At 40.8% G+C, this 26,797-nt stretch overlaps 1 protein-coding gene across 1 annotated transcript in view; it reads right to left on the minus strand.

The window, feature by feature from the left end:
* disc1 (DISC1 scaffold protein) overlaps positions 1–25,573 on the minus strand; it is a 48,726-nt gene extending 23,153 nt beyond the window's left edge. Inside the window, exons 1-9 of the mRNA XM_080508115.1 lie at positions 24,999–25,573; positions 20,164–21,098; positions 19,214–19,283; positions 17,345–17,501; positions 16,015–16,111; positions 15,039–15,271; positions 10,218–10,272; positions 8,416–8,518; positions 8,053–8,241 (exon numbers count right to left, since the gene is read on the minus strand). Coding sequence (XP_080364241.1) covers positions 8,053–8,241; positions 8,416–8,518; positions 10,218–10,272; positions 15,039–15,271; positions 16,015–16,111; positions 17,345–17,501; positions 19,214–19,283; positions 20,164–21,098; positions 24,999–25,074 — 1,915 coding nt within the window. The 5' untranslated portion in view covers positions 25,075–25,573. The remainder of the gene's footprint in view (positions 1–8,052; positions 8,242–8,415; positions 8,519–10,217; positions 10,273–15,038; positions 15,272–16,014; positions 16,112–17,344; positions 17,502–19,213; positions 19,284–20,163; positions 21,099–24,998) is intronic.
* Positions 25,574–26,797: the final 1,224 nt, after the last annotated feature.

The raw sequence follows: 26,797 nt of genomic DNA on the forward strand, positions 1-26,797 counted from the left end.
TACAACAACCCCAGAGCAGAATTAGAAACGTTTTACCTGGTATTATAAATTCAACAATCAATCAGCTTTCATTTACACTTTCCATAGCCTGAAGGTGATCACATTGCAATATAATGAAAAGAGGAATAGCCCAAAAAATATACAATAAAATCACAATAAAACTTGTGGGGAAAAAAAGAAGAAGAAAAGTGAATAGTGAAAAGTAAAGAATAAAGTGAAATAGAATCAAAGAAAATGCTTCAGAACAGCTAAAAAGTAAAAGCCAATCTGGATATATACAAGTGTTGTGCTTGGATTTGAAGGAGCCAACAAAGTGCCTCCAAAACCTGCAGTTCCACCTCAGGAATTCCTATAGTAGTTGGTTTGATGGCCTCAAAACAAATTGCTTATGAAATCAACCAGTCCGGAGTGCTCGTGAAGATAAAATATATGTGTGTGTCTTCAACATGTTCTGTGCAAATAAGAAAAATAAGAGTTGAAGCAAAGACTTTTCATATGTTGATACATCAATCCTACGTTTTGACACAAACAAGTCGGCAAAGCTGAGCAATCAAAGAAACCCGTCATCCTGTTTGCTCATTGCCCTCAGTCATATCCTTTTCTCTCCAAAGACAGTGCAAGTAGAATTTGTTTTGTCGATTATAAAATGCCATGAGATTACCATTTTCTACTTTGTGCTACATAAATGAAATTTGATGGATCCCCATTAAATAAAACCTAACACACACACGAAAATACACAATTCATGGTAAAATAATGTAGCTTTCAATAAAACTGTATACGGTTATATTTTGCATGCATTTTGACTAAAGGTACCTGGAATCTTTAGTTTCATGTGCAATGGAGTGAAAAGGTTTCCCTCTTGGATTATTATGCTAATCAGACTGGTGACGGGGAGAAAATCAATGATTGTAAATGCACTCGCAGTGGCAATAACAATAAGACTAAATTTGTACAAGAACGCCATAGAAGTGATGGAGAGGCTTGGACAGACTGTAATCATAAAGGAACTTGTGCTCCATTGTGATTGTGCTTCATTACAGCTTCATTTTGACAACAATGGATGAGATATGGACTCTTGTACGAATGCAGATCTAAAACTCCAGAGATGCTAGAGGTTCTATTTGATCAAACTGAAATGGTGAAAAAAGAAGAAACATAAGTCGACACACCACAGGAGAGTTTTTTGGGGTGGTAAAATGGTGAATAAACACAATGAGGTGAGTTTTCATCCAATCACACAGCAACATTTCAGAACCTCCAGAGGAACTAAATTTAGACCCTGGTTCAAACGCACAAAGTTCCTGTGATCTTCTTAGTACTTTGGTGAAAGTTCATATGGGAATAATGCAGGGAAGCATATGGCCCGCAGGCAAAAGCTGACACGTTGTAGAGTTCAATACAGACTATCTGATGATGTTGAAAACAGCAACAATCAGAAAACAAACCATATCTGTATTTACTTCTTTTTTTTTTAACCGCCTCTGTGTTAAATTTGTCCACAGTGGGTTACATTGATTCAGACCAATGGTAGTAAGATGCAGCAGTGGGAACCTTTTTGCTGGTGAAACTATATTAGAGTCAAATCCATACTGGGAGATTGAATCGATGAAAACATGCATCCTGAAGGCTGCAGAAATCGTGCTGCTCCACACATGAAAGGCATTTGTTAAGAGGAACTCCTTGGCAATAAGGATATCAGATTTTCGGTTTCTACAAAATAAACTTAAGGTTGTTCATAAGTTACGTAAAAACTGTATTAAATGTATTCATTTTTAGAATTCGCTCCGTTTCACCGCTCCATATCAAATGGGAAAATTTGGAGCTCTTAGACATATTTATTAATTATTATTAATATCCTTTAACTTGTCCAGCCCAATAAAAACATATGGAAATCTAAATGGTCTGTCAATTATAATGAATTCCACAATGTTGGAATAAACTATCGTGAATGATACTTTTAGACTTGTTTTGTTATGCATTCCAACATTTTTTGGTTTATACTTTTCAGATGTATTTTGTGTTCCTTGTTTGTCCCTGTCATATTCTGTTTTGAGGATTGCTGTTTTTGTCAAGTTTGTGGAGCTCTGCTTCCTTGTGTGTCTGTACTTTTCCATTCAGTCCGTGTCTGCCATGTGTAACCTGTCTTTGTTTATGTCCGAATGTGTCCTGCCTGGGGCATATTTCACTCCGGGTGTTTTTAGGTTTGTGTCTCGGCAAAGGTTTGTGTGCTTCATCAGTGTTAGGCTTAAAGTTTTGTTAGATTTGTCTGGATTTTACTAGCTGGTTGGTTTAATATAATTTTAATCATGAATCTTGGTTTTTGAGATTTCTTTAGTTGCTGCAACTGCCACTTTAAAGGGAATGTTTATTGCAGGTATTATCAAGCTAAGAGTTACTGGAGCATATGTATTTCCTTCTGATTGTTCAATATGACTGCATTTTATCAGGGATTGGATTTATTGCTGTGATATAATAAAATAGTTAAAATAGTTTACATTCAAGGATAAGTCTTGTCTTGTGTAGATATTGCTTTCAGCCTTCATATTGAAGAAAACATAGAAGTTAACGCTTTTAAATCCTAATTCATTGCCGCCAACAGGATTTAGAACGCTTACCTCCCATACCCATAGCTCTTTGACCATTTGTGATGTCTTCAAATTTTTAAAAGAAAAAACTACCACTGCAATGGTAATTTCAGCAACGGAATTTAAAATGTTAGCATGCTTTAACATGTAATGTAATTTAGTCAACATGATAAAAACTAAATGTCTGAAGAAAGGAAATTGGTTGATGTAGCATGATTGCCATCCCTCTTCCTCCAACATTCCTACGATAGTTTGCATTGCTGAAAATCCACAGAGGAATCACCTGTTCAACAGGGGAAAAAAAAAGATTATTGCCAAAACTTCAGAGACAAAAAAAAAAAAAAACATAAAAATTCTCCCCGGACCACTTAACCAATGCAGCACTCTCAATCATTCAGATGCTCTTTAGGAGAAGAGCTGCCACACGTTCCATCATGTTCTCAACAGAAGCACCCTGAAAGAGGTAGAGTCATGAATAAATCATACGTGACCTCGACTTCACTATTGGCACTGCAGTATGAGAAAATTGCATTTGTTTAATAACACAGAGTGACAGCATTTTGATGTGCACTCCAGCTGGACTGGTACAGTACAGTTTAGCCCAAACACGCCTCAAAATCCTGCAGCGAGAGCTTTATGTTGAGATAATAACTGGAGTAGACAAAAGAAAAAAAATAAATAACTGAAAGGCAGCTGCTGTCTCCACAACAGATAGACAAATTATCTGCATGATTCAGAATATACTTGCAGCATAGTAACCGTAGCATTAACTGAGCGTTGAGAGAATACTTGGATGAATGAAGAGGAGAGCACACAGGCTGGAGCTGTGACTGTCCTCACTCCTGGGGGTCATTCACTCATCTTATACGGCTCTTCAATTATTTATTTGTAAAATTGGTATCGCTGGAGATCTCTTTCAGGGACAAAATTATACTCTCAGTGGGGAATCAGACCTCCGGCTATAATGGTCCCGGTATTCATCAACACTCGTGCCAATAGCAATTAGAGACATAATGACTCCCAGGCCAAAAAGCCCCCCACACCACAAAGCACTCCCAGTTAAGATGCTCAACAAGCTGAAGCTGCGTAATTTGACTGAACGTATACATTTCTGGAGCTCTGGCTACATATGTAACTCAGCACCATCGAGTATGGAGTGAATGAATAATGCAATGTGAAGCGTCTTTGAGTGTCCTAAAAAGGGCTATATAAAACCAATGCATTATTATTATTAGTATAATTATTATTATTACTTGGAATTTGTCACAAACCCAACTACACAAAGTGTTGCTTTGGCGCTCCTGCTCTCAGGAACAGGTGCATTGTTTTCTTGTTAAAAAGTGTTACTGGAAATATCTCACAAAGCAAAAGAAAGGCCATCTTGACTTCGAATTAAACCGTCATTTCCAATCCCCTCCAGCTAAAGAAATGGTAATGTGCTGTTTGTGGGCTATCAGTTTCCAGCTCGTGTGTGCCAGCCCCTTATTACCAAATAGGATGACAGTTTAATGAGGCCCTTGCTTGGTGTCGGCAACACATTGTAAAATTGCGCCTGCTGCCATATTGTGTGTGCCCACTTCAGCATTTGAGCAAGCCACACAACCATTCATTAACTTGCCGTCCTACGCGTGACGCGCTGCCCACCTGACTTCCTTTCCTTTGTTTAGCCGCAGCTTTTCCATGTCACTGGTTTTCCCAGCCCGCCGTGTCCCTGGGACCTGCATTATGCCGTGTGAGGCACGCACTGTGTTTAGGATGCTCAGGTGAACTTGGAAATGCTCTTGGTGCTCGTCATGGGAGGGATTAATAACATTCCTGGCTCTTCAAGTCAAGGTTCACATCTGTGCAACACAAATCCAGGCAGGTTGACTGAGTTTCATGCACACACATTACTGGAAATTAAATAGAGCTGCTTCAAAGTGATGAGAATAGTTGGGGTTTTTTTTTTTTTTTTTGCTACAATAATATATTACAGAGCTTGAATGAACAAAAGCAGCAAGTCTGTGAATTATCATACTCCTCATAAAAACTCCATCCAACTCTGCATGAACAATGAAATGTAACAATAAAAGGGTGCCCCCTAGTGACAGCAGAGGGACCATTTAAGACGAGACAATGGCACTTAACTGTGACACTGCAGCCCCTATCTTAAATGATCTGAATAGCAGAGTCTGTTAGACGGGTGACTGCACGCTTTGGGTGGGATTCAGAGCTGCACTCCTGCACTACCTGCTCCAACCCCATCACTTCATTACCTCCCCCCACCCGGTGCTTCTGCCTCGCTGCTTCAGAGGAGGAAGTGACCTTTTTTTTTTTTTTTTTTTTTAAACATTTCACCACGACTGATGGAGAGAGGAGAGGAGCAGTGTGGGCAGTGCAGCAAAAATCCGTCTCCAGCGCCAATAGTGTCAAAATCAATCTGAAACACTTCCCTCCATGAACCCTATGAGACAACATACTGAACTGAAGGTGGACGATTTGTACTCCCAATGTTCCAAGACAATCCTCACAACAGTTTGGGCCATCAGTTCTTTTCTCCTGCAGAAACTCTTTATATGAAATTATAAAGAGTCTTTATCTACACATGAAGAGCTCCACATGAAAAATTTGAGAGAAAATTAAAACACTTATAGTTTGAAGCAATATGTTAATAGAAAAAGCGACTTTTTCAGTTTGTCGTATCATAATTTCAGCCTTACATCTGTAGCCTCACAACAAGGTCAATCTTATTGCTTGTAGAATCCAATAATGGAATGAAATAATAAGGGGTTTTCCCAACCATAACTGAGAGACAGTATTGCAGAGTATCCTCAATAAATCAATATGATGATGATATCTTCGACGATTTCAACCCAAACTGCACAAAATAAAAACCACAGAAAAAATATTTTGTTTCCAAGAAATGCAGCCCTAATTAAGTATTATTACATTATTGACTGCAGTTATATCATTTGGAAAGGTTATCTTTTAATGACACACCAATCATGTAATAATTCCCTAAATGTATTTTATTGAAAATGGCAAAAAGAAATTACAGCATTATCTGCAGGTATTGTGTTATTGGATAATATTACATTATTGGCTTTACGCTGCAACTGTCAGCTCCAGATCTGGGATGTACATCGAGAGTGTAGTCAATGCCGGTAAATGAAGCTGTTGGCGACTTGACACAACGTAAAGCTCATTTCCACCTCGGCGACCTCACGACCTCCCCTCCAACAACCACCTGTCTCGCCGGCAGCTCATTTGAAGCCGAGTCCCTGCTGACAGTCGATCACGTTTCCCTTATTATGGTTGAAAAGTCAGAGTTCATTGATGTCCTCACAGAGTGGAGCAACATCAAGAGTCGACATGTCTTTCAAAGAGCGCTCATAATAATTCACATTTGAACTGATATTTAAAAAGTGTCTTCAAAGAAAAACAGAGGGACCTTTCAAATATACAACAAACACTTTCTGGAGTCAGCGGGGAGCAAAAAAAATGTTTTTTTAAATGCAGCAGCTCTCTTGGGTATTGGTGCACCTATTCATGTTCATAATTTAAAAATGGCTATTTAAAGCTACTATAGTCACTGTTTTTATACTGCTGGTGGAACAAATGACTGAGTATAATGTGGAAAGAACCCGACGGAAGGTAATTTTCAACAACATTTTACTATCTTTTAAACGTAATATTTGCTGCTAAAAAATGCAAATAGGAAAAATCAACATTAAAGTGTTGGTTATTGTGTCTGTAAATAAACGCCAAATTGAATAATTTACCAACTCCTTAAAAAGAAAAGTTACTGGAAATTAACCTAGATTTATATTTTGGTGACATTTACTTCAAAAACTACTTACAAGTGACTGGATTTGTGTTTTATTAGAATTATCAAATTGTGAGTTAATTCTTCTGCTTTATTACTCCAAACACCATCAGATGTCAGACTCTGGTAGTTCTTCATTTTACTGTGTTTTTACTGAGAAGCATATTCCAAAAGTGTGACAAGCTGGTGAATCTTGTCATGCAGAGGAAGAACAACTTAATGACTACTTAACCTCTGTTCACCATTTTCTGGTAGTCTTTAACATGTTTATGGATATAGCACTAGTAGTCCAGGAATTATAGTTGTTAAATGTCGGTAATATTATGAAAATCTTTGACACAGATGCATCAAAACACGGTAAAATCAATGTTTTGAATACCTTCAAGCAGTGATAAGAAACATTAAAGAGACAAGCAGCAAATCTAAAAATGTTGGTTTGTATAAACTTCAAATTAATTAAGTTGGTTTTCATGATTATCAACAATAATGTTTTTAGCAAACTGAAAATTTGCTTAATAATTAGATGCTTTCTTAAACACTCAGAGGTTATTTTGCCACAATGTGTATACCTTCCCTACATTTTTAACGCGGGTGCTTTAAACTTATTCTCTAATTAAAGATGAGGCTGATTTTTCCAGTTTTGAAAAGCTCTTTGTGAAGATTATTAAGGCCTTTCATGCTGACCCACGCAGTAAAAATGAGTCACATCTCATTGTTAATTCATTTCTACCTCTGCATCCAGGAGTCTTACCAAAAAAAACAACAATTTGAGTTGGCTACTTTAATACCTGTTAAAACTAAATTTCTTCACATTTATATGTATATTATTCCCACAATGGGAAAAAGGTCAAAGTCTGGAGGACGATGGGGTAGATGATAGGTGACTGGCGTTTGAGTCAACAATAAATGACATGGTTACAGAAACATACTTGGTTAAAGCCAAAACTTGCTCTTTTCGGTGACCGAGAACATTTGGTGCCTAAAGTTAAACAAAGAGCTATGAAACAAAGTAAAGAGATTCATCCTTCACAACAAATGTCCTTCACGGCTGTTCGTCTCCACCAGTAATATTTCCTCCTATCCGTTTAAATGTAAGGTTCTCTTGCTCCTGCAGAGGGCGTATTCATTAACAAGCAGGGAAAGTTTGACCACTTGAGCCTTTATCAGGCAAGTGGCCATATGTGGACAGTGATCCTCCTGGCACGGTTCAATAATAGTATAGACTATGACGATGTGTCCTATTTGAAGAATAAGTTCACCGTTTCCATAAGGACTGTTTTTTTAACATTTAGAAAAGAGTAGTCTCAGTCTTGAAATAACCACCACTGGGAAGAAACGTTCCAATTTCTGTGTATTACAATGACTGCACTGTGAGGTGAAGGTCAGCAAGTGGAGAAGGACCAGTGAGGTCAACATCAGGATGTAATGTGATTTGTTATGTCTGAACAGGCCAACATTAATAAATCCTTTCAGCCTTTTTTTTTTTTTTCACAAATCCCTTCCAAAAATATCAAGTTATTTTGTATGATAACTTCTTTATTATTACCAAGCCAAGTTATAGCCTGTAGTGATCTTTTGCTTTTACTGTGAAAAAGGTTCCATTTCAGGAGAGAGGATGATGTGTCACCTTCAGCTCTATGTGATAACTGGATGACTCACCGTGCTGGGCCTCCCGGTCCTCCAGCTCCTGCCTGAGCTGCCGCCGCTGCTCCTTCATCCTGGTCAGCTCCTGGCTGCTCCCCGAGCTGAGACTGTGCAGCCTCTTGGCCAGAGCCTCCAAGCGGTCCCGCTCCAGGTACACCGCCTTCATCTCAGCTTTCAGCTCCTTGGCACTGCTGAAGTCATTACCTGCACCGGCGCACCACAGGAGGACATTACGCCTGCGCCGCCCATCAGCGAGCTTCTTGATCATTAATGGCGTAATCAAGTGAGGCTAATGGTAGGAGATTCAACTAAATGAGGTAAATCGAGGAGATGTGATGTGGCAGGGATGTATTGGGGCTCGGTTTCGCGGAAAGTTACCTGAGATGGCCGCCAGTTTGGCCTCATGCAGCGCCAAAAGCTGCGTCTCGGTCTCGCTGACTTTCCTCCTCAAGCTGCTCCCCAGTCTCTGACTCATGACCACCTGGGGATAAGAGGGACAAGCTGATGTGGGAGAGCGGGAGAGGGAGAGGGGTGGTGGGGATGGGGGGGGGGGGGGAGTAACTAACAAAACCTGTGCAGACACATGGATCCCACAGGACGCACGCTTCTTTTCCAATTCCACTTTCATTTTCTCTGTGACACTCATTTTTACAAGACCTCACGGATTCATTTCCGTCCTCCCGCGCTTGCCCTGCTTTGAATATACAGCCGAGCATCAGCGCGCGATGCGCTACCTTGTCTGTAACCTTTACAAAAGAAAAGAGAGCGCCTCTCCTTTCACACGGGCGCAAGGGGAAAATGTGAAATCTCCATGAAAGATATCATAAGAAGGTCAGGGGAGGAAAAGGCCCTGAATATCACCGTCTGATGGGGATGCAGCACCTGAGCTTGGCAGAGCTCACAGAGGAGGTGACGGCCTGTCTGGCCCCCCATCTGCCCTCAGTCCGTCCTTTAAACCGCTCCTCTCTTCAGTGGACATGCTTTGAGTTACAGCCAGATACAATCCCCATGATGCACTCCCCTCTTTTGAGGAACTATTTTCACAGCTCAAAAGGGATGTGGAGCCGGATTTTCTTCTTGAATCTGACACAGTTTTGTGCAACACTTTGAAAAGCCTGACAAATAAATTGGTATTGCTGAGGCTGAACATCTCCAGGGAGTTTTCGTCGCACAGAAAGAGAGAAAAGTGTGTTTTCCGTTCTTCTTCCCCCAAAACAGGCTTAGATAATATTATTTCATGAATTACACAAACGAGAAGCAACCTTACAGTGCAATTCAGACTGTAGAAATGTGTGACAGTGGTGAATTAATTTCAACAAATCAGGCTTTTGTCAATTTTGAACAAGTCAAAGGAGAAAGTGAAAGTTACTTTCATGCCATTTTGTCACAGCAGTTGTGTCGTTTTCCACATGGTGGATTTCTCATTTTCGGAGCCAAACTTTTAATTTCAGCCCGACAATGGACAATCTTGTGATTGTGGTGAAAGTGGCTCTCGCGCAGAAATCCTCCACCTGCCTTTGAGGTGTAGTTGTAGCGTCAAACAATCAGTTGATGACGGGTTTCTAAAGGGCACAGTCAAAGGAGAGGGTCTTTACAGCTCGCCCGGCCCCTCGCGGTGCTCCTCTCCCTACTGAAACCAACACTTTGCTACAGCTTCTGCATCCTTCCTCTCACGCAGGTCTATACATGGAGAGCAGTTCACGGGAGAAGCAAACACCTTCGGCGCATCAGGGACACGGGTCATACAACGGAGAGCATGCAAAATCACTCAGACAAAATATACTACAGGGAAACAGTAGTACAAGACCAAATGTACCAAATGTTCAGTATCAGTCTCTTAATTCTCAATAGAAATGCACTCCTAGTTAAATAATGTGTTGTATTATATAGTACTGCATTGTCTTACAGAGGGTTTATTCAAAATGGCATCTCCTGCTGCTTTTCACTCTTGCTGGAGAAAAAAAAAAAAAAATACTTCCTTGTCAAATGGAAACAAGCACATGAATATAGACACTGACATTTAGTATGCATATTGAACACAGTGGTGCTGGCACACGCCACATACTGTCTATTTTGACTTACTCCTCATTAGATATTCATACACATTCAGTCATTGTTGGCATGCCGAGAGGAGGCAGAGCCGAGTTGGAATAAATCGGGTCAGAGGAACAGTGGCTTACTTTTGCAGTAGCTTCCTTGATGGACAGATTTAATGCCTGTTCCTGCTCCTGCAGTCTGTGAAAACGGAAATAAAAATGTTATAGTGCAGCACGAAAAGTCACTCTTTTCTCTTTCTGACATTAGTGGATGTTAATGAGGATTCTGCCAGTTCTTTTTTCTGGCATCATTCAGCTGCAAATCACAGAGCGGTTTAACCAACGAGAAAATAATTTACTGAGCCTTGTAACTTCTGTAAGATTGTTTCTCCTGACGACTTGTGTATGGAAGGGAACAGATATATTCTAATATGTATACCATCGCATCAAATAGCAGAAATGTGCTGCTTGACAAAGAGAATAGGTTATGTTTATATCGATCCGACGATATGAGATTTAGGTTGATACCGAGTGCAAACATGAACACAAAATGAAATAAGGTGGTTTAATGATGTTGTATGTCTAAAAGAAACATTCAACGTTAAACTCGGCCGACCAAACTCATCACAGTGGCATCATTAGGGAACAGCTGCTGGAGACTGGGGTTCCTGCAATTTCTCCAGACGTGAATCTCATAGAAAACCTCTGGGATCAGCCGAGTCAACTTGCAGAAACTCTTAACTCTGTGTCCCAGAACATGAATGACCTGAATAACCTGAAGGCCCTTCGAGTGGGACGCAGAAAGACCGGGACTGCTTTGTTTCAATACATGGTTTGAGATGAGGAAATCATTTAAATGACCTACTTTTATGGTATGATATCATTGAAGCAAGTACTTTTGATGTTTGTAACAGACTGTCGTTTGCTATTTAGCTGCATTGGGTAAACAGACGGAGCAGCTCCAGCTGTCTGTCTCCGCTTTACAGCAGGTAGCGTTACAGACATTAATCAGAGAGAAAACGAGTTTATGGATTACATTTACTGCTGAATAGTATTGGGATGACATTATAGTGGAGTGGCTGACCTTCTGCATGGATGTTCAATGTGCATGTATGGGCATTCTCCTGTTAATATGGGTTGTCCCACAGACAACATGCGTTTTGGGTTAAGGTTGGTGATTTCGCTGGTGTTTACTCACAGTCAGCTGGGATCATCTCCAGTCGCCAGCTGGATGGATAGATGGCTTTTACATACCTGCAGGTTTGTAATCATACATATTTTGCAGGGTCGATGACCCTTCTGTACTGCAAAAAGCATTTTCATTATGTATTTTATATGGACTTAAATCATGTAGGAGAATAAATAAACAATTTTCAACAGTCGAGAACAAACATATCAAGCTCAACCCACAAGAAGATTCAATTCAATCTGAGGGGCAAGTCTGCAATGGGTAAAAATAACAAGAATATGAGATGGCATTTTTTAGCAACAGAAACTGCGGGGGTTTTTTGTTTTTTTTATCTGAGGTGTCATATTATTATTGAAAGTGTAGAGATTTAACAAAAGACTGAGATTGAGCAGATGTACAGCGTGCGCAGCAGGGAAATCAGTGATGCAGCAGCGAAAGTTTGCTCCATCAATGCTTTTAAAATGGAATTTGCATTATAGCTGCATGACATTAAGTGAACATGCAATATTAGATAATGTTGTCGAGTATCGCGAAATGATCTGCAATGAATATAAAATCTTAAGTCGATGATGTTATTGTCAGTCAGAATTGTTAATTCAAACAATACTCTGTGTGTTGTCCTAATTTGCCCTGACTGAGCTATTTTTGTTCTATCACGAGTTTCAGAGAACAATTTATACAAATTACTCAGGATTATTTGCATTTTTACTCCTTATTTAAAATTCCGCCATTTTGAGTTTGCAAAGCATGAATGCACATTGCATGGAAACACTGCACTGTACAATTTCAGTACACTTGTACAATGACAAAGATATGCATTCGCAATTTATTGCGGTTCAGTGAGTCTTCTGCGATTTCTATATTTCATGTTGATATCACGATAATGGTAAATTTTCGACATACTGTGCAGCTTTGATTTGCATCAGAGCCATGCCATGAGGATGACTTTGTGTAATGGTGCATGCTGAAGTCAGAAATAATGCAGTTTGAGAAGAATTGGAAATTTCTGGTTGTTCGGAATAGATTGTCTCGCTGGTGCATTACATGTGAGCAGTACAAGTTGTACTTATATTGTTTTAAACAACAACCAACAATGAGGGAGTTGTCCATATTTACAAGGTCCTGTGGTATAATTTTGCTCAATTGAGAAGAAATTAGGCTTTTTACCTTTAAAATTATTTTGCATCGAGATGAGCATTTCTGACATCCGGTATCAAACGAGCAACATCATTTCCAGACATGTATGTAAACAAGCAACAGGACAAACCATTAAGATCACAATATCAGCTCTGAGAGATATAAATTCATTAGTAGATGGAAATTTCAGAACATCTACAACGTTATGTACAACAGCCATCTCATTACATAAAAATGATTACACACTTTTTTACGTAACTATCGCTGATGTTCAGACAATGTCTGTCTGCAAAAGTCAGTCTTATTGTTGCTCTTTCTTTTTTAGGGATTCAGATATTCTGGGGGGGGAAAAAAAGTGGATTTCTTTCATCCATCGATTGTACAGACAGCCACACACAGAAAAATAAAACCTTGATACGAGAAAGAAATGTCTGGTGCTATTTGAAAGGGGAAATGCAACACAATCACCACAATGACCCGGAGCACGCCACCCGGATGTGTGCAGCTGAATATCCAATCAGGGGTCGCAATTTCAATCAGCGGCGAGAATAAATGCATCCCAGTTGGGGCGAGAGGATGTCAGATATCAAATTATGCCAGCGGCGGCGGGTCACATCGCAGAGAAGGTGATAAGTACAATTTACATGTCTTTCTAACAAGTGCCAAAGACAGAGAGGCTTTCCACAGTGATCTCTTGCAGGCTATTAACTTCAGAGGATATGATGCAAAGTAATCATTAGCATCTGAGAAAAACCATTAAAATTCAAAGCAGGCTCAAGCAGGTGTGAGAGAAGAGCTTTGAGAGAAATAAAGTAGTTGTGACTGCTGGATGAGTCCTCTCTGAACCTGAAAATAAACAAAGCCCTCTTCAAGTCTCTCACATTCTCACATTACACCATATTTGTTTGTCGCAAGCTTTTGTTTGTAAAGCTCTACAGTAAGTGCTCTCATTCAGCAGAGAAACAAAAGCCAGATGGCTCATGCACGTGCACTGCTTCCAACACAGCGAGTAAATTTAGCCAAGAAAACATCCCGTGTTTATCCAGTGTGTATTGTGAGGTGTTCTTATTTGGGATTAAAATTTGGTAGGATTTTGACAGTTATTATTGGCAAAAATGGAGTACTTCCTCCGACTGTCACTACGCCTCAAGATGCACTAAAGTGGGAAATATTTTGTCAAGCAATATGCAGCCTCTCCTTCGAAAAAGTAATTTAATGATAAGAACAGTTCAAAATGTAATGACAGATTAAAAAAATTACTCCTCCAGTAGTCTCAGTGACATTTACAGCTCTTTAGCATCCCCAGCTGGTGACGCTTGGTACTGCATAAACACTCAATCAAGCACAAAGAGAGATGATGTGATGTGATCCTATGCTGTTTTATGAGGTTGATTGACAGAGATACATAAATGAAAACATGACAATTATGTCCATGTCAGCATGTCAGAGTGAGTAGATATTTCTGTCTTTTTAACCACATTTGAGACTGTGAGGTGGAGCAATACAGGTTAGTGGATGGTAACTACAAATAAAACGAGTGTAAAAAATACGTTTCACCAGCTGAACTTCATTTTATCTATGTGCATGTGTTGATATTATTGATGTAAAAGGGAGCTGAAGCAACACTGCTGGAGGCGGCCATGTCGCTTTTTTGTGATTGTCATGGGAACACTAAGTTGGGAAATGGGACTTTCCCGACTGGTACCAATATCAGGTCCCAAGTGAATGAACGCAGCAGTAAATTCTTAAATCCTGTTTTAAGGTGTTTTTTATCCATTGACTTCTCTTTACCATACAAACCCTATACATATTGATATCTAATGCCTTTATCTTTATCTGCCTTTTATTTTTATGATCCCGACTGTTTCTTCCGTTTACACAACTTTTAAGTGATATTATTCTTCATGTAACAAATTATTATTAATACCTTAATTAATACCTTCATATAATAGCTCCTAACATTTTGGTGGTCTCACTGCACAGGTTCTCTGTTGTCTAGGTATAAAATTAGTATTATAAAATCTACAATTAAATTTTTACATTTTGTAACATTTTGTATGATAAAGAATTTGCTACTAAACCGCAAGCATATTCCAACGTTTGTGCTTGTTCTGTATGTCAGATATAACCCAAAATACATTTGTATAATAAATATAGATTTATATACCTGTGAACAACCTCTCACTTCATCGTAAAGGACATTTTAAAGGGTTAAGCTCATCCAGTCTAATCTCAGTGAGTCAAGTGATAAACAAGAGAAACCATCAGAATGTGTCAAATGCAAATGTATACAGTGTGAAAATATTTTCTCACACAGAGAATAATTCCCCTTTCCCACCTACCTTTGCACCTTTTCTCAGCCGCTGTGCAGTGAAGCCTCTTATCAAGTCAGCAATACATCGATGCACAGAAGCGATTGTTTCCTCCTCTCAGCTCTGACCAGTCTCTATTTTCAGTCCCGTGCCAGCTGACAGTAGGTACGATTCAGTAATTACATGCGGCTTTGCAATAGGATCTCTTATTTAATGAATACTGAGGAAAAACAAGTTGATCTAAATCTGCGTCTGTCTCGTGTTTTAATAGGATTAAAACTTTTTTCCCCCAGATTGAACAGTTGTTGGCCCGCTCTACCAACTGACCTGAGCATGAAGGGCGGGGGAGCGACGGAGATCTGCACGCGGTTCTCAGACGTGACCAGGTCCTGCAGAGTCCGGCTCATGTCGCGGAGCTGGGCCGCGGTGCAGCTCCGCAGCACGGAGCTCTCCAGCTCCTCCACCTCCACCTGCTGCTCCTCCTGCTGGATGTGTTGCTCCAGGCGGTGACTGCGCTCCTTCAGCTCCGTCAGCCTCTGCTGCAGCTCTGTGATCTCCTCCTGACACACAGTGCAGAAGGTTTCATGTTGAAGTTTTATTTCTTAGTTTTGCTCAATTCCAGTGAGTTGATCTAAACCCTGAAATGGAAACAAAACTTTACATTTTAACCCAGTTTTTAAAATAATTTCACAATAACGGGAAATGTCTATTATAAGTGTCAAGAATGAGATCAGGGGCTTCATAAGTAAGTCGTGGTGACAGTTTTTTTGTTCTTTTTAAGATTTAAAGTTTTTTTTGATTAACCTATACTTAACCAGGAAGAAAACCCATTGAGTTCCAGAATTATTTTTTTTTAAGTTACCTGGATAAGAGGTGTGCTGCACACGTCACATCATCAGATTTTAAAACGAATACATTTGACAGTATACAACAATTAAAATGATAAAATGCAGCCAAATTCTTATAAATTATATAATCAGTTTATTTGAAAGTGAAAAAAAATATTAAAAGCATTCACATTGATTAAACATAGAGGTACAATTTGGCGTTTGGTTTAAGTGCCATGATCACCTGTGATAATGTCACAGATTCGTCCGTCTGTCAGTAAGAAATAAATTTACTGTCCGTTTATATGTTTTTCAACAAATAAACACTTTAATGGCAAAAAAAAAAAATGTATGTTAGGAAAACTCATCACTATAGATTTTCTGGTTCAAATCTAACTGAGAACAGGTCAGTGTCAAGAGTTCCAGAGGGAGGTCGTTAACCCCCGACTGCACGCACACACACGAGCTGAATTTACCTCCACAAGTCGTTTCTCTTGTATCAGGCGATCTTTTCGTTGTATTGGGCCCTGCAGTGAGTCACGTCGCTCCCCTGCAAACAGCTCTGCGCCCTCCCTGCTAAGCAGCCACAGAAAGACACATCCTGAGTTTCAATTCTCACAAGAAGGTTAATCAAACATAAAAAATAAAAAAAAATCCATTTTATATGTCGACAATGGTAATTTTTTATTTGGATGTAAACAAAAAAGAATGAATTACAACAAGACTGGTCTGAAATAGTCACATAGTACACTGATAAAGATAAAGAAATGGAGGATTTGCCTTAGATATGACCTGATTTATCAATGATTACACTTATCCTGTCTATCCTGTCTAACCTTGACCCTTCAAGTTTTTTTTCTTCAGGAGTCTCCTGAAAACCCTTTTTACTTATTTATTGACATTTTTACACACAATACACAATAACTTCTAATACATTTATAATAATCTTTTCTGCTTGTTTGAGTAAAATAGATGTTTTTTAATTTATAAAAATATAGATTTACATGATGTGTGATGGGTGGAGAGTGCAGATGGTATATGAAAACAATAAGCTGTGATGTGTGTCAGTAGAGGCTTAAAGATAAGAGTTTTCAGGTATACCTTACTAAAATGAATCACAAACATCAGTACTTTCTCCTATTTACGCTCTTGAAAATGGCTCCTTACTTGTTTGAACCTGTATCATGATGATTCAGAGTTATAGTGAAAGCATCACTTCTCCACACTGACGGTGCAGAAGTTGAACTTAGGCACTGTGTTACATCAATAATAATTCAATGCAAATACTTCCTGTTTATGTTGAAAATAGAAAAGTTCTTTCAAACGTTTTTAATAAAATTCACAATAATCGTAATTAATGATTCCTCTGAAAATACTATTTTGGGCTATAATCGACTACATTTTCAGAAACTGGTCAGTATTTCTACCTATACAAAGAAAGTGAAGACTTTCAGCAGCGCTGGGCTTTTGCTTGTTTTACAGGCTTTTGTTACATTACATAGTTCAGGATATTCTCAGGAGGCCACACCTGATTTCCTTCCTGTCAGAGGAAATATTTTGTAGCGCTGCCGCTCATCGCTCTGCGCTAAAACACCATAATAAAGAAGAGAGCATTATAATGGTTGCAAAATGATGTTTTAAAAACTCAAGGATGAGGAATAAAATGAGGTTAGAACCACAGAAAAATGATGACATGATCTGATAAGCAGAGTATAAATTCATTCCACTTCACCTGCTGCTTCACAGAAGCAAACCGTGATGAGTTCCAGTCATGCATTATTATTGTCAGTGTTGCTCGTGACTGACCTGCGCTGACCAGAGTCTGCCCTGTGGAGGGCGCCATGCACCACCTGCCTGAGCCTCTCCAAGAAGAGAGCCACCCCTGGCTGTCTGGACGGTAAACCCAGCTTCAGGGCTCCTCGCTCTCTGCAAAGCTCCTCCAGCTTTTTCCCAAAACGCTCCGCTTATGAAGACACACAAGCACAGTCAATATAACCATCTGCAGAATCAGCAAGTGGATCAAACCCACAGTGAAACTATAGTACAGGAGTGAATCACTCCGACATTAAAAGATAAAATAAATTGCATTTAATCCACTGAACTTTTAATTCAAATTTAGCTTTGATAATGCAATTTTCAAAAATTCAGTTTGAAACCTGACGTACAGTTCAACAGAAAACAGTACTCAAATGCTGGTTCACTTTTTGTTTGAATTACAACAAAACATTATGGCGCCATAGTTTTAGTGTTTTTACAGGTGAGCGTCATTAGTTTGAATGGCACAAGAGTCAACAGGTGAGGAATTGTCTGTGTGCAAAAGTACAGCTTACAATAACTACAACACCATAACTACTGTTGTAGTATTATCCTGAATGCATTTATAGTACAAGATTTAGTCCATATTTTAGGGTCCTTCTGTGGAAGTCAATTCGTGATTAAATTACTCATTGATTTTCAAGGTATTTTCGGGAGTCTCACCTCTTGTCACTAATAATCAGTCGTAACCTTACAGCTAATTCTAGTGGGCTCATAGTTTAGTTAAACTTTTTACGGGCGGAAAATCAAGACACTCATTAAGCCAAAGTTTTGTCGTTTCTTGAAAACATGATCTCATGAATAAATATTTTTACTGCTGGAACAAACAAAAAAAAGACAACTCGGTGAGCACAAGTGGAAAAACGTCCCTGCCAGTGTTTGCTTTGCACAGTATCAAAGGGCAAACAGAAAGTGCGACAAGACGAGACTGTACTGACCCAAATAATCACGACTATACTCATCCACAGCAGATGTATTTATTTCTGTCGCCGGACCCGAAGAGCAGGTCAGAGTACAGTGTTCTTTGAAAATAAAGTCTTCTCACGTCATGTAGACCAAAACATTCGGGTCAAACAGAAAAGCGACGAGTCTAGTTTCATCTCTTTTTAGTGTGTTTCCAAGAATTTTCAAAAGTCACAAGGTCAGAAGTTAAAATTTGAGACGAAAATTAATGGAATCACTGGAAGTAACACTTTCTCTTGGAAATAAATGACAAACTTCATCCTCGGCTTTATCGATACCTGTGCCATTTACACAGATACTCGGACTTACTTTCTTTCAAATTTTAGGAAAAATGCCATTTGTATAAGGCTCCTGCAATGATTATGATCCTAATTTTATATCCCCATTCAAATCTAAGATGACTTCAAAGTTCAACGACTAAATGGCGGTCTGGCCTCCTCAGGCCTCCTGCGACCCCGGCTGAGGGGACGGGTCGCCCCCACATCCCTGCTGAAGCTCCTCCCCCGAGCTAAACCTTCTACAAAGCTGATATGCAAACGTAGATAAATGTCACACATGGTGTGCAAATACAAGTATTACTAATTACACAAGGCACAAGCAGATTTGAGACACGCAATCCAGTAAATCCAGTAATTGGATTGGAGCGGTGTGCATGTTAGTCAGTAAACAAATTATTTCTCCAGCTGTGTTTAATGTGTCAGCTTTATTAAAATTCCCTGCAAGATCTGAATCGAGTTAGCAGGAAATCAAACCAAATTTTGATGCAAATCAGTTAGAGGGATACCATATACCGTATGCGAGGCTTCAGAGGCGTTCTGTCCCGCCGCGCGACCCGCATAAACAGGAGAACAGTCCTCACCTCAAACACAACTATAGTCAAGGAAAGTCTTGGTTCACCTGCATCGTAGTCGTCACCCAGAATGGCTTTCTGCTGGAGTCGCTGCAGCTTCAACATCATGGACTCGATCTGAGAGGGAGAGCAGGTTACCCAGCAGTCAGCACGGAGGTCATTGACCTTTAAAGTCCTGCCAGAAAGGCCCGTTAAGTGCAACGGCCGTCGCTGTGACACTGGGTCACAGAGTTTCAGGAACCGACGATGCCTTGTCAGCACAATCTATAGAACTGTGTTTCTCTTTTTCCTATTTAGTTAAATCACAAACTTAGAATAACTGTATCTAAATGTGAAAAAGTCTCCACTTTGACAAGAGATGATGAACAAATTTTTACCATCAGCTTTCTGAGGTGAAATACTGGTTGATCTGTCTCACAAACCAGGTCACAGAATATATAGTGTTTCAAGTAAAAGTGACAGAAGAAGATAAATTTGGCTCATTAGTTGTTGTTTTTTACATATGTATGTTAAATATGATGCTACATGAAGCTTTGTGGTTTTGTTTCAAACTAAGAAACTCCAAATAATTGGACACAATCACACAGCACCAGTCTCATCCCTCCGCTACATAGGCAAGTAGTAACTTCTGGTTGAATGCTGGACTTCCTTGTGTTTTTCAGATCATAATATATTATAGTAACAGCCATTGACATTCGAGGCCAATAAACCGTAACTACTTCTTGTGCCGGTCTTCATATTTGAAATATCTGATCATTTCATTTCATCGTCTTTAGAGTAACAATAAATTATATTTCCAAAAATGTGTGTTTTTGCAAATAATTATCAGCCTTTTGCTCGACTTGTACTCAAACTGAGAAAAAAGGCCTCTTCCTTAACCTGTTCCCCATCATGCCGGTTCACCCCACATTTTGAAAACCAGTGCTTTACAGGACTTCTTGGCCCTGGTCATGGTGTAAAATGAATAATTGCAACACGTGAAGTCGATTATACCCACCGTTGTGTGAGTGCGGTTGTTTTGGAGGCAGTCTTGAAGCACGCCCTCGTACTTCTTCACCAGGTTGTCCCAGCCTTGCTCAGAGGCCGTAGTGGCGCTCTCGTATCCTGAAGTCACGGAGGAGGCGGAGGCCGTGTCCGAGTCCACCGACAGTGAGGACGTGACCTCTATGTCTAGAGATCGGGAGTCACAGTCAGGCAAGTGAGGCGTTTCCTCTCGACTCCCCAAAAGATTTTCCCGCCAAAATGTCCCACTTAAAGTCCGCTCCTCTTTTTCTGTCTGGCTCCCTGCGGCGGGATCAGCCAGCGATTGGACGGTCGCCGACTGGTTTGAGTAACTGTGCTGAGTGGAGAGCGTTTCTGGTTTCGCCTGAGGTGTGTAAGGTGCTCTCGCTAATGGATTTAGTGGTTCTTTTCCCTGAACTGGTGCAGTGGTTGTGTCTGTTAGGGATTGTCGTATGAAACTGAAGCTGGAGTTAAAGGATCCCTCTGGCGAGGCCCGTTGCAGTGGGCCTCCTCTGGACCGGAGTTCATCGGAGGATTTACTGCGAACAGGACTGCAGTTCCCAGTGGGACGAGGAGTTGCAAGAGAACCGAGGAAAGTCTGAATCTTACAGGAGCTACAAGTGTGTTTATCTGGCTGCTGCAGATTCATTAAAGGCACTTTGACGACATACGTCGTACTCAGTCTTTCAGTTGCATCCATGATGTCAGAGTGACGTCCAGATTTTCCATTCCTAATGCAAGCAGTTCTCCCATCCTCCTCTTCCTCTTCATCTTCCTCCTCCTCCTCCTCCTCCTCCTTCTCCTTCTCGTGCTCCTGGTGCTGTGCGTGAGCAGTGCTCTGCAGTCTGGACTGCTCTCCTCTCATGTACCCCGGTCTTCCATGGAGCCTCTTACGTCCGGTGCTGCCAGCTGCCCCTGACGCTCTGCCACCTGTCGATGGAGAGATTAACCATTAAGCTGGACAACTCGGTCATGAGGAAGATAAAGCATGAGCTCATAGAACAGCCAGGATTAACAGTACAATCATGGCCTAAAGCAGAGAAATGTGGTAGTAATTAAGCCAATTATACAGTAAAATGCATGTGTGCGAAGCTACGAGACCCACAATGGCCGTCACTGCCACGACTCTCCACGCTTGACATTGCAAAGTGAGTTTAAAAAAAAAAAAAAAAAAAAGACGGCTGTGTGATGTTTCCCAGGGTGCTTCTCCAGCTGTTGGGAAATACCAAAGCCACACAGTCATATTTGGGTTACGACACGCCTCTCGGTGGAAAAAGGAGCCACATGAGCAAGATTTGAATTTGCAACTGGCCTGCTGGGATTCAATCGTGTCGATAAAACTGCTGAGATGTGAGCCGGGATGTTCATGTTTCAAACTGAACAACTACTTCATGTGGCAAAATGATGAGCTCCAGAATAGGTTCTGCAAAAAATTTGCATCTAGATACAATATTATCAAACAGAAAACACAATGATTAATAAATAAAGGACTATTTCTACACTTTTACATATGATTACATTAACCAGGAAAACAAGTATAAAATGGGCTGTCTACATTTAAACATGCAACTTTGGCATTTACTTGTTGAATGCATGTCCAATGTTCACTTTCACTTAGGCTTTGGTAAACTAACTCTTATGAAAGGTGAGAATGTGGTGTCTGAGGTTTTTATTTTCTTCTGCAGCAGGAAAAAAGACTCAAGGGAGTCCACAAACTAATAAAGCCCTGAAAGCTGAGACGAAGAAAACCCCTCTGAAAGTGAAAGACTGATAAGGGGAACTGTTTGAGAACTATTTCAGGCAAACTGAAAAGTTAAAACCGGAATGAAACCGAGAGAAAGTAGAGCAAAATGATGAAGTCTGGGTTCCGTTTGGAGCCGGACACCTGCTGCAGTGGCGTATGATTTATACGTAAAATGCGTAGGATTCAGATGAAGAGGCAGACTGAGATGTTGGGAATCAACAGCCTCTTTGTGTCCAGCTGCGCTGCTCCCTCTGTCGCTGCTGCCTCTCAATTTCCTCATCCCCCTCATGCACACACGAAAGACACACAGAGGCACAGTGGCGCTTTTGTGCCGAAAACAGTGCAATCAGTCATACGTTTGTCGTGGTAAAACCCCGTGAGCCACTTTCAAAACCCTAACAACACAGCCGAGTTTCATTGGAGAAAAGCCATACTTGGTGTAGCATTACTATCTACTAATAGAGGCACAGATTTCACAGTTTCTATAACCATCCACTGTGACCAAAGAGGAAGACACAGTAAAAGACACCACTTCGAGGAACGCTTAAAAGGAAGGCAGGATTTATAGTGAGAGTGACACTGGGGTGTTCCCGTGGTCTCCCAGCTGTGTGTGTAATGTGTCTGTAATGTGTGTGTGTAGAGCAGAGGACCCTGTTCAATAAGAGCTTTCCGTCCACTGGGACGGCGGTGCCACAGCTCCAGTTACACTCGGCTCCATTAGTGCTCCTTTGCAGACGTGACCACTGTTCCATAGCCAATTTAAGAAACCCAACACTCGCTGTAGGTATACCCAATACGACCGCACGCCATCCACCATCTGCTGTGGTCAAAATATCATTTGGAGTCCACTCTCACGTGTCAAAGACAGCCCTGCTAATGAAAGGAGAGTGACTTGTTGAAGTTATGTTAGTGTATCCCGGCCATCCTTCGATTACACAAAGCCATTTTTTCACAGTAAAGGGGAAGGAAATGTCCCTATTGTGTGTGTGTGTGTGTGTGTGGGGGGGGGGGGGGGGATCGACATCTCAGAGGAAGCCTTTCTGAAGTATGTCATTTGCTGCTTCCTGTCAGGATTTGTGCTAAAACGGTTTGCCAGGAATTCCGGCAGAAAACTCAAATAAGCACGAGGGGAACTGAAGTGGTTCGACATCACAGATTAAAAAGATGGCATTGCAACAATGGCAGCGAATCTAAATCCAACTTGTTTCCAATGTTGAGGAAGCTTCGTGCAAAGTGTGAGAAAAACGAAATGTCCCAGCCAGAAGAGGCAAGATTATTTACCTTTGCAGATTAAAGAGGCCCTCCTAAGAGCCCTGAAGTTAAACAGCGCTTCCCATTGGTCGCTGAAAGCGTTTCAGCTGATGAGCAGAGGAATGCAGAGGATCTCATAAAAACACAAACGTTTGAGGAACAAGCTCTGCACCCTCGGACACACACCAGCAGATCTGCTTGTCAGCAGACTCCTGAGAGGCAGCAAGGCGCTCCACAGATGTGAAACACCTCGTTGCTTGTGACCAGCCACAGCAGACGAAATGTGGAAGTGAGAGTTCACCACAATATATATTCATCCATCTGAAAAGACGCCTGGATCAGTCAACAGGAAGTGTAACATCACTGTATGACAGTCTGGCATTGACGCTCCTCTTCTCCACTTCCTTTGTGGTCACGAGGATCATAAAGCAGCCCAACATGGTGGCGTTAGTGGATACAACATAATGTCTCCATTAAAAACATCAAATATGTAAGAATGGGACACATTTGTCAACCAATACACAAACTGTGGTCAAAACTGCTTCTGAAACATTTCTAGAAACTGTTGTAGCCTCAGTCAGTGGGCTTAGACGTACAGTATAATATGAGGTTTGACTTTCTGACTGTTGAAGAACTTCAAGCTGTAAGTGGACAGAATAAGGAACAAGAGCCAAAAATGGCAAGATCTTTCTTCAATAATGGGTTCCTTCGATTAGCAGAGCCAGATTGTGACTACTTCTTCCACAAGAGTGCTTGAGAACTGTGGCAACTTGGTAATGAATGTAAGGCAATACATGTATTTGACTGTAAACTAGAAGTAGTGGTACAGTGGTTGCAATTGATCAATGTTGTTTTGTAAAATTGCTTACCAGCCACAAATAATGTAGACTGGAGCTGCATGTGGCCTAGTTCACTTAGAAGTTGAATATCTTCCTACAAAGAGCAGGGAAAATCAACATCTCTAGTTTGTAGGTCTTCGCACCCGGGCTTCAAGTCACTCTGAGAATTAACATCAAAACATGACTTTTGATCAACAACACGAAATGTTTCAGGCAAACATGATTTTTTTTTCCCAATGTCAAAACTGCTTCTAGTCTTTATGCACCAAATAGTTGGAGCAAACTCCCAGAAACTGTGATATTTTCAACTCAACCCTTTAAAACCGACTGAATACCTGTTTTCTGTGAACTTTCAGCAGTCTTGTATTGCATTTTGTTGTTATTGCGTTTTGTTCTAACATTCCAATGCTTAGCTCGTTCGATGTTTTTAAATTTTGCAGTTATTTTTCAGCCATTTTCCTTTCTGTTTGTGTTTGTTGGTGCAAAGTGCTTTGCATTGCTTTGTTGCATAAATGTGCAATGCAACTATAATTGCCCTGCCTCCCTTTGCCTTTCATAGAACAGACTCCTGTCCTGTCTGAACATAAATATAAGATACATTAATACCGGGATATGGCTATTGGAGGGGAAAAGTATCCAACAAGCCTTTAATCACCGGAATCTCATCATTTATCCAGCTGATGATTGTTAACTTTTAGACTTTAGAGGTGGTTCAGATCATATTGTGAGTTCATGTCAGTACAGCCAAACTTGATGATTAAGAGCAGATATTATGTCTTTGTTGAGCTGGAACAGTTCACAATAGTCAACCACTGTGTGCACAATGAAAACGATCATGTGGAGACTGCACCCTTTACTGTTGACCATTATTTACTGTAGGTTAGTGTTTTGGGTCGCTGTAATGGGAATCTCATGGTGAATGTCCAGAGCTGCCCTGCACAACATCAGGGTCTGGTTAATGTGGGAACAGCAACCGACTGTAAAACTCTTCCTTACCTTCAGTGACTTCGCAGCAGTGAAGCAGAGAGCTGCCGCGACTGTCCAGTCCCATCAGTCCCGCAAACATCTTCATCAAAATGTCTTCAAAAGTCAAACAGTATCAGATCCCGGCTTTGGTCGGACTTACAACGACCATGTTTGAGAAGAAGCGGAGCCAAGCGAAGGGACTGATCTCATTTCCGTTGTGGGAAAACCGAGCCCAGACTGGAGTCTGTTGTTTTTTTTACCTCCCTTATGAAGCATCGTGTGAAATCGGCTTTTGTCTGTAGTTTTATCGTCCTCGGCAAGCATCTCATGACACAGTTGTCACAGTTTTTACGCGTCTCCTCCGCGGCAAACAAGTGAGCGGCTTTACGCACGAAGTCACCGTGGGGAGAGAAAGTATTGTCTTCGTGTCATGTTTCTTTTTGGGAGAAAATGAAATCCGATGGTGAAGTGCGATGGTGGAAGTCAGAGTCCAGACACGTCTGTTTGTATCTTCGTCGATCAGTCGATCATAAATCCGTTAGTCGCTGCGCCCCCACGCCGCGCCGCGCCGCGCCGTGCCGCACCGCACCGCACCGCTGCGCCGCCACCGCGCGTCCTGTTGGAGCAACGTGAGCAGCTCCTACGTGTTCAGGAATCTGACTCCAGACTCCTTCAGACCGCCTCACGGCCGCAGCAGACAGCCCGTGGCAGCAACAGGCTCAATTAGTATTAGTTGATTCAGATCGTGGAGGAAACGTGGAATCTTCGATAAAAAATGCTCCACTATCGTCAATCCACTCACATAATCCAGCAGAATGCAACAAATAGTTTAGTTTAGTTTAGTTTAGTTTAGTTTAGTTTAGTTTAGTTCATTAGCTACAATGCAAAACAAAAATGTCGAGACTTGTGTAGCTGGAACGAACTTATGCAATCTACCCAATAAGAATAAAAACATACACCAAACAATAAACAAATCTTAATCAATTGATCATGTTTTCACAAGATATGAAACACACCAGGCATATAATAATTACATTTAGACATGTAAAATATGGTGGTTTTTGCATGGTTTAACAGAGGCAGAAATTGTACAAAAATACGCTTTTCAGCTTACATTACTTAAATCTGTTACAAATAAAAGTACTTTCAGTACGGCTGAAAAGTGATAAATGACAAGGTACACGAAAACCACTATTAAGTCTGCTACATTTTATCCACGTCAGGACCAGCAGGAGAGGCCATCGACAACTATGGGTGAAGATGAAGGCAGGAAACGCCCTGAATAGATCACCAGTCCATAACAGGGCAAACACACACTCACATTTACAACCATAGAACATCTAGAATCACAGATTAACCTGAAACTCATGTTTGCAGCCAGTAAAAATGCACGGGGAGAACATGCAACCTCAACACAGGCCACAAGCGTGGACTCAAACTGGGAACTATCTTGTTGTGAGACAGGAAGGCGAACCACTATACCGCTGTGAGACACTTTTGCAGCAATTTTAACCATTATGTCCCCTATACTGCTTGCCGGCAGTATTCCAGGTGGTACTTCCACCTTCTTGCTCATAACATATCTCAGTATACATAGAAAAGTACATCTTTGTCTCCACACTGAGGGAATCTGTAAGAACAAAACGAGACCCCACATAGAGCAGAGGGCTTTCACCCTCCTTCCCACACATCCCATTGCTCCTTTCACTCCACATGGCGGGCTGATGGACAGAACTGATTAAAATAAAAAAAAAGCTCAGTTCAGCAGAGTGAAGCTGTTTAGTGCCACACTGATTGGACAAAGGGGATTAAATGCATTGCCTTGCTGC

The sequence above is a fragment of the Blennius ocellaris genome, assembly GCF_963422515.1.
Source record: "Blennius ocellaris genome assembly, chromosome: 13".
NCBI classification, from domain to species: domain Eukaryota; kingdom Metazoa; phylum Chordata; class Actinopteri; order Blenniiformes; family Blenniidae; genus Blennius; species Blennius ocellaris.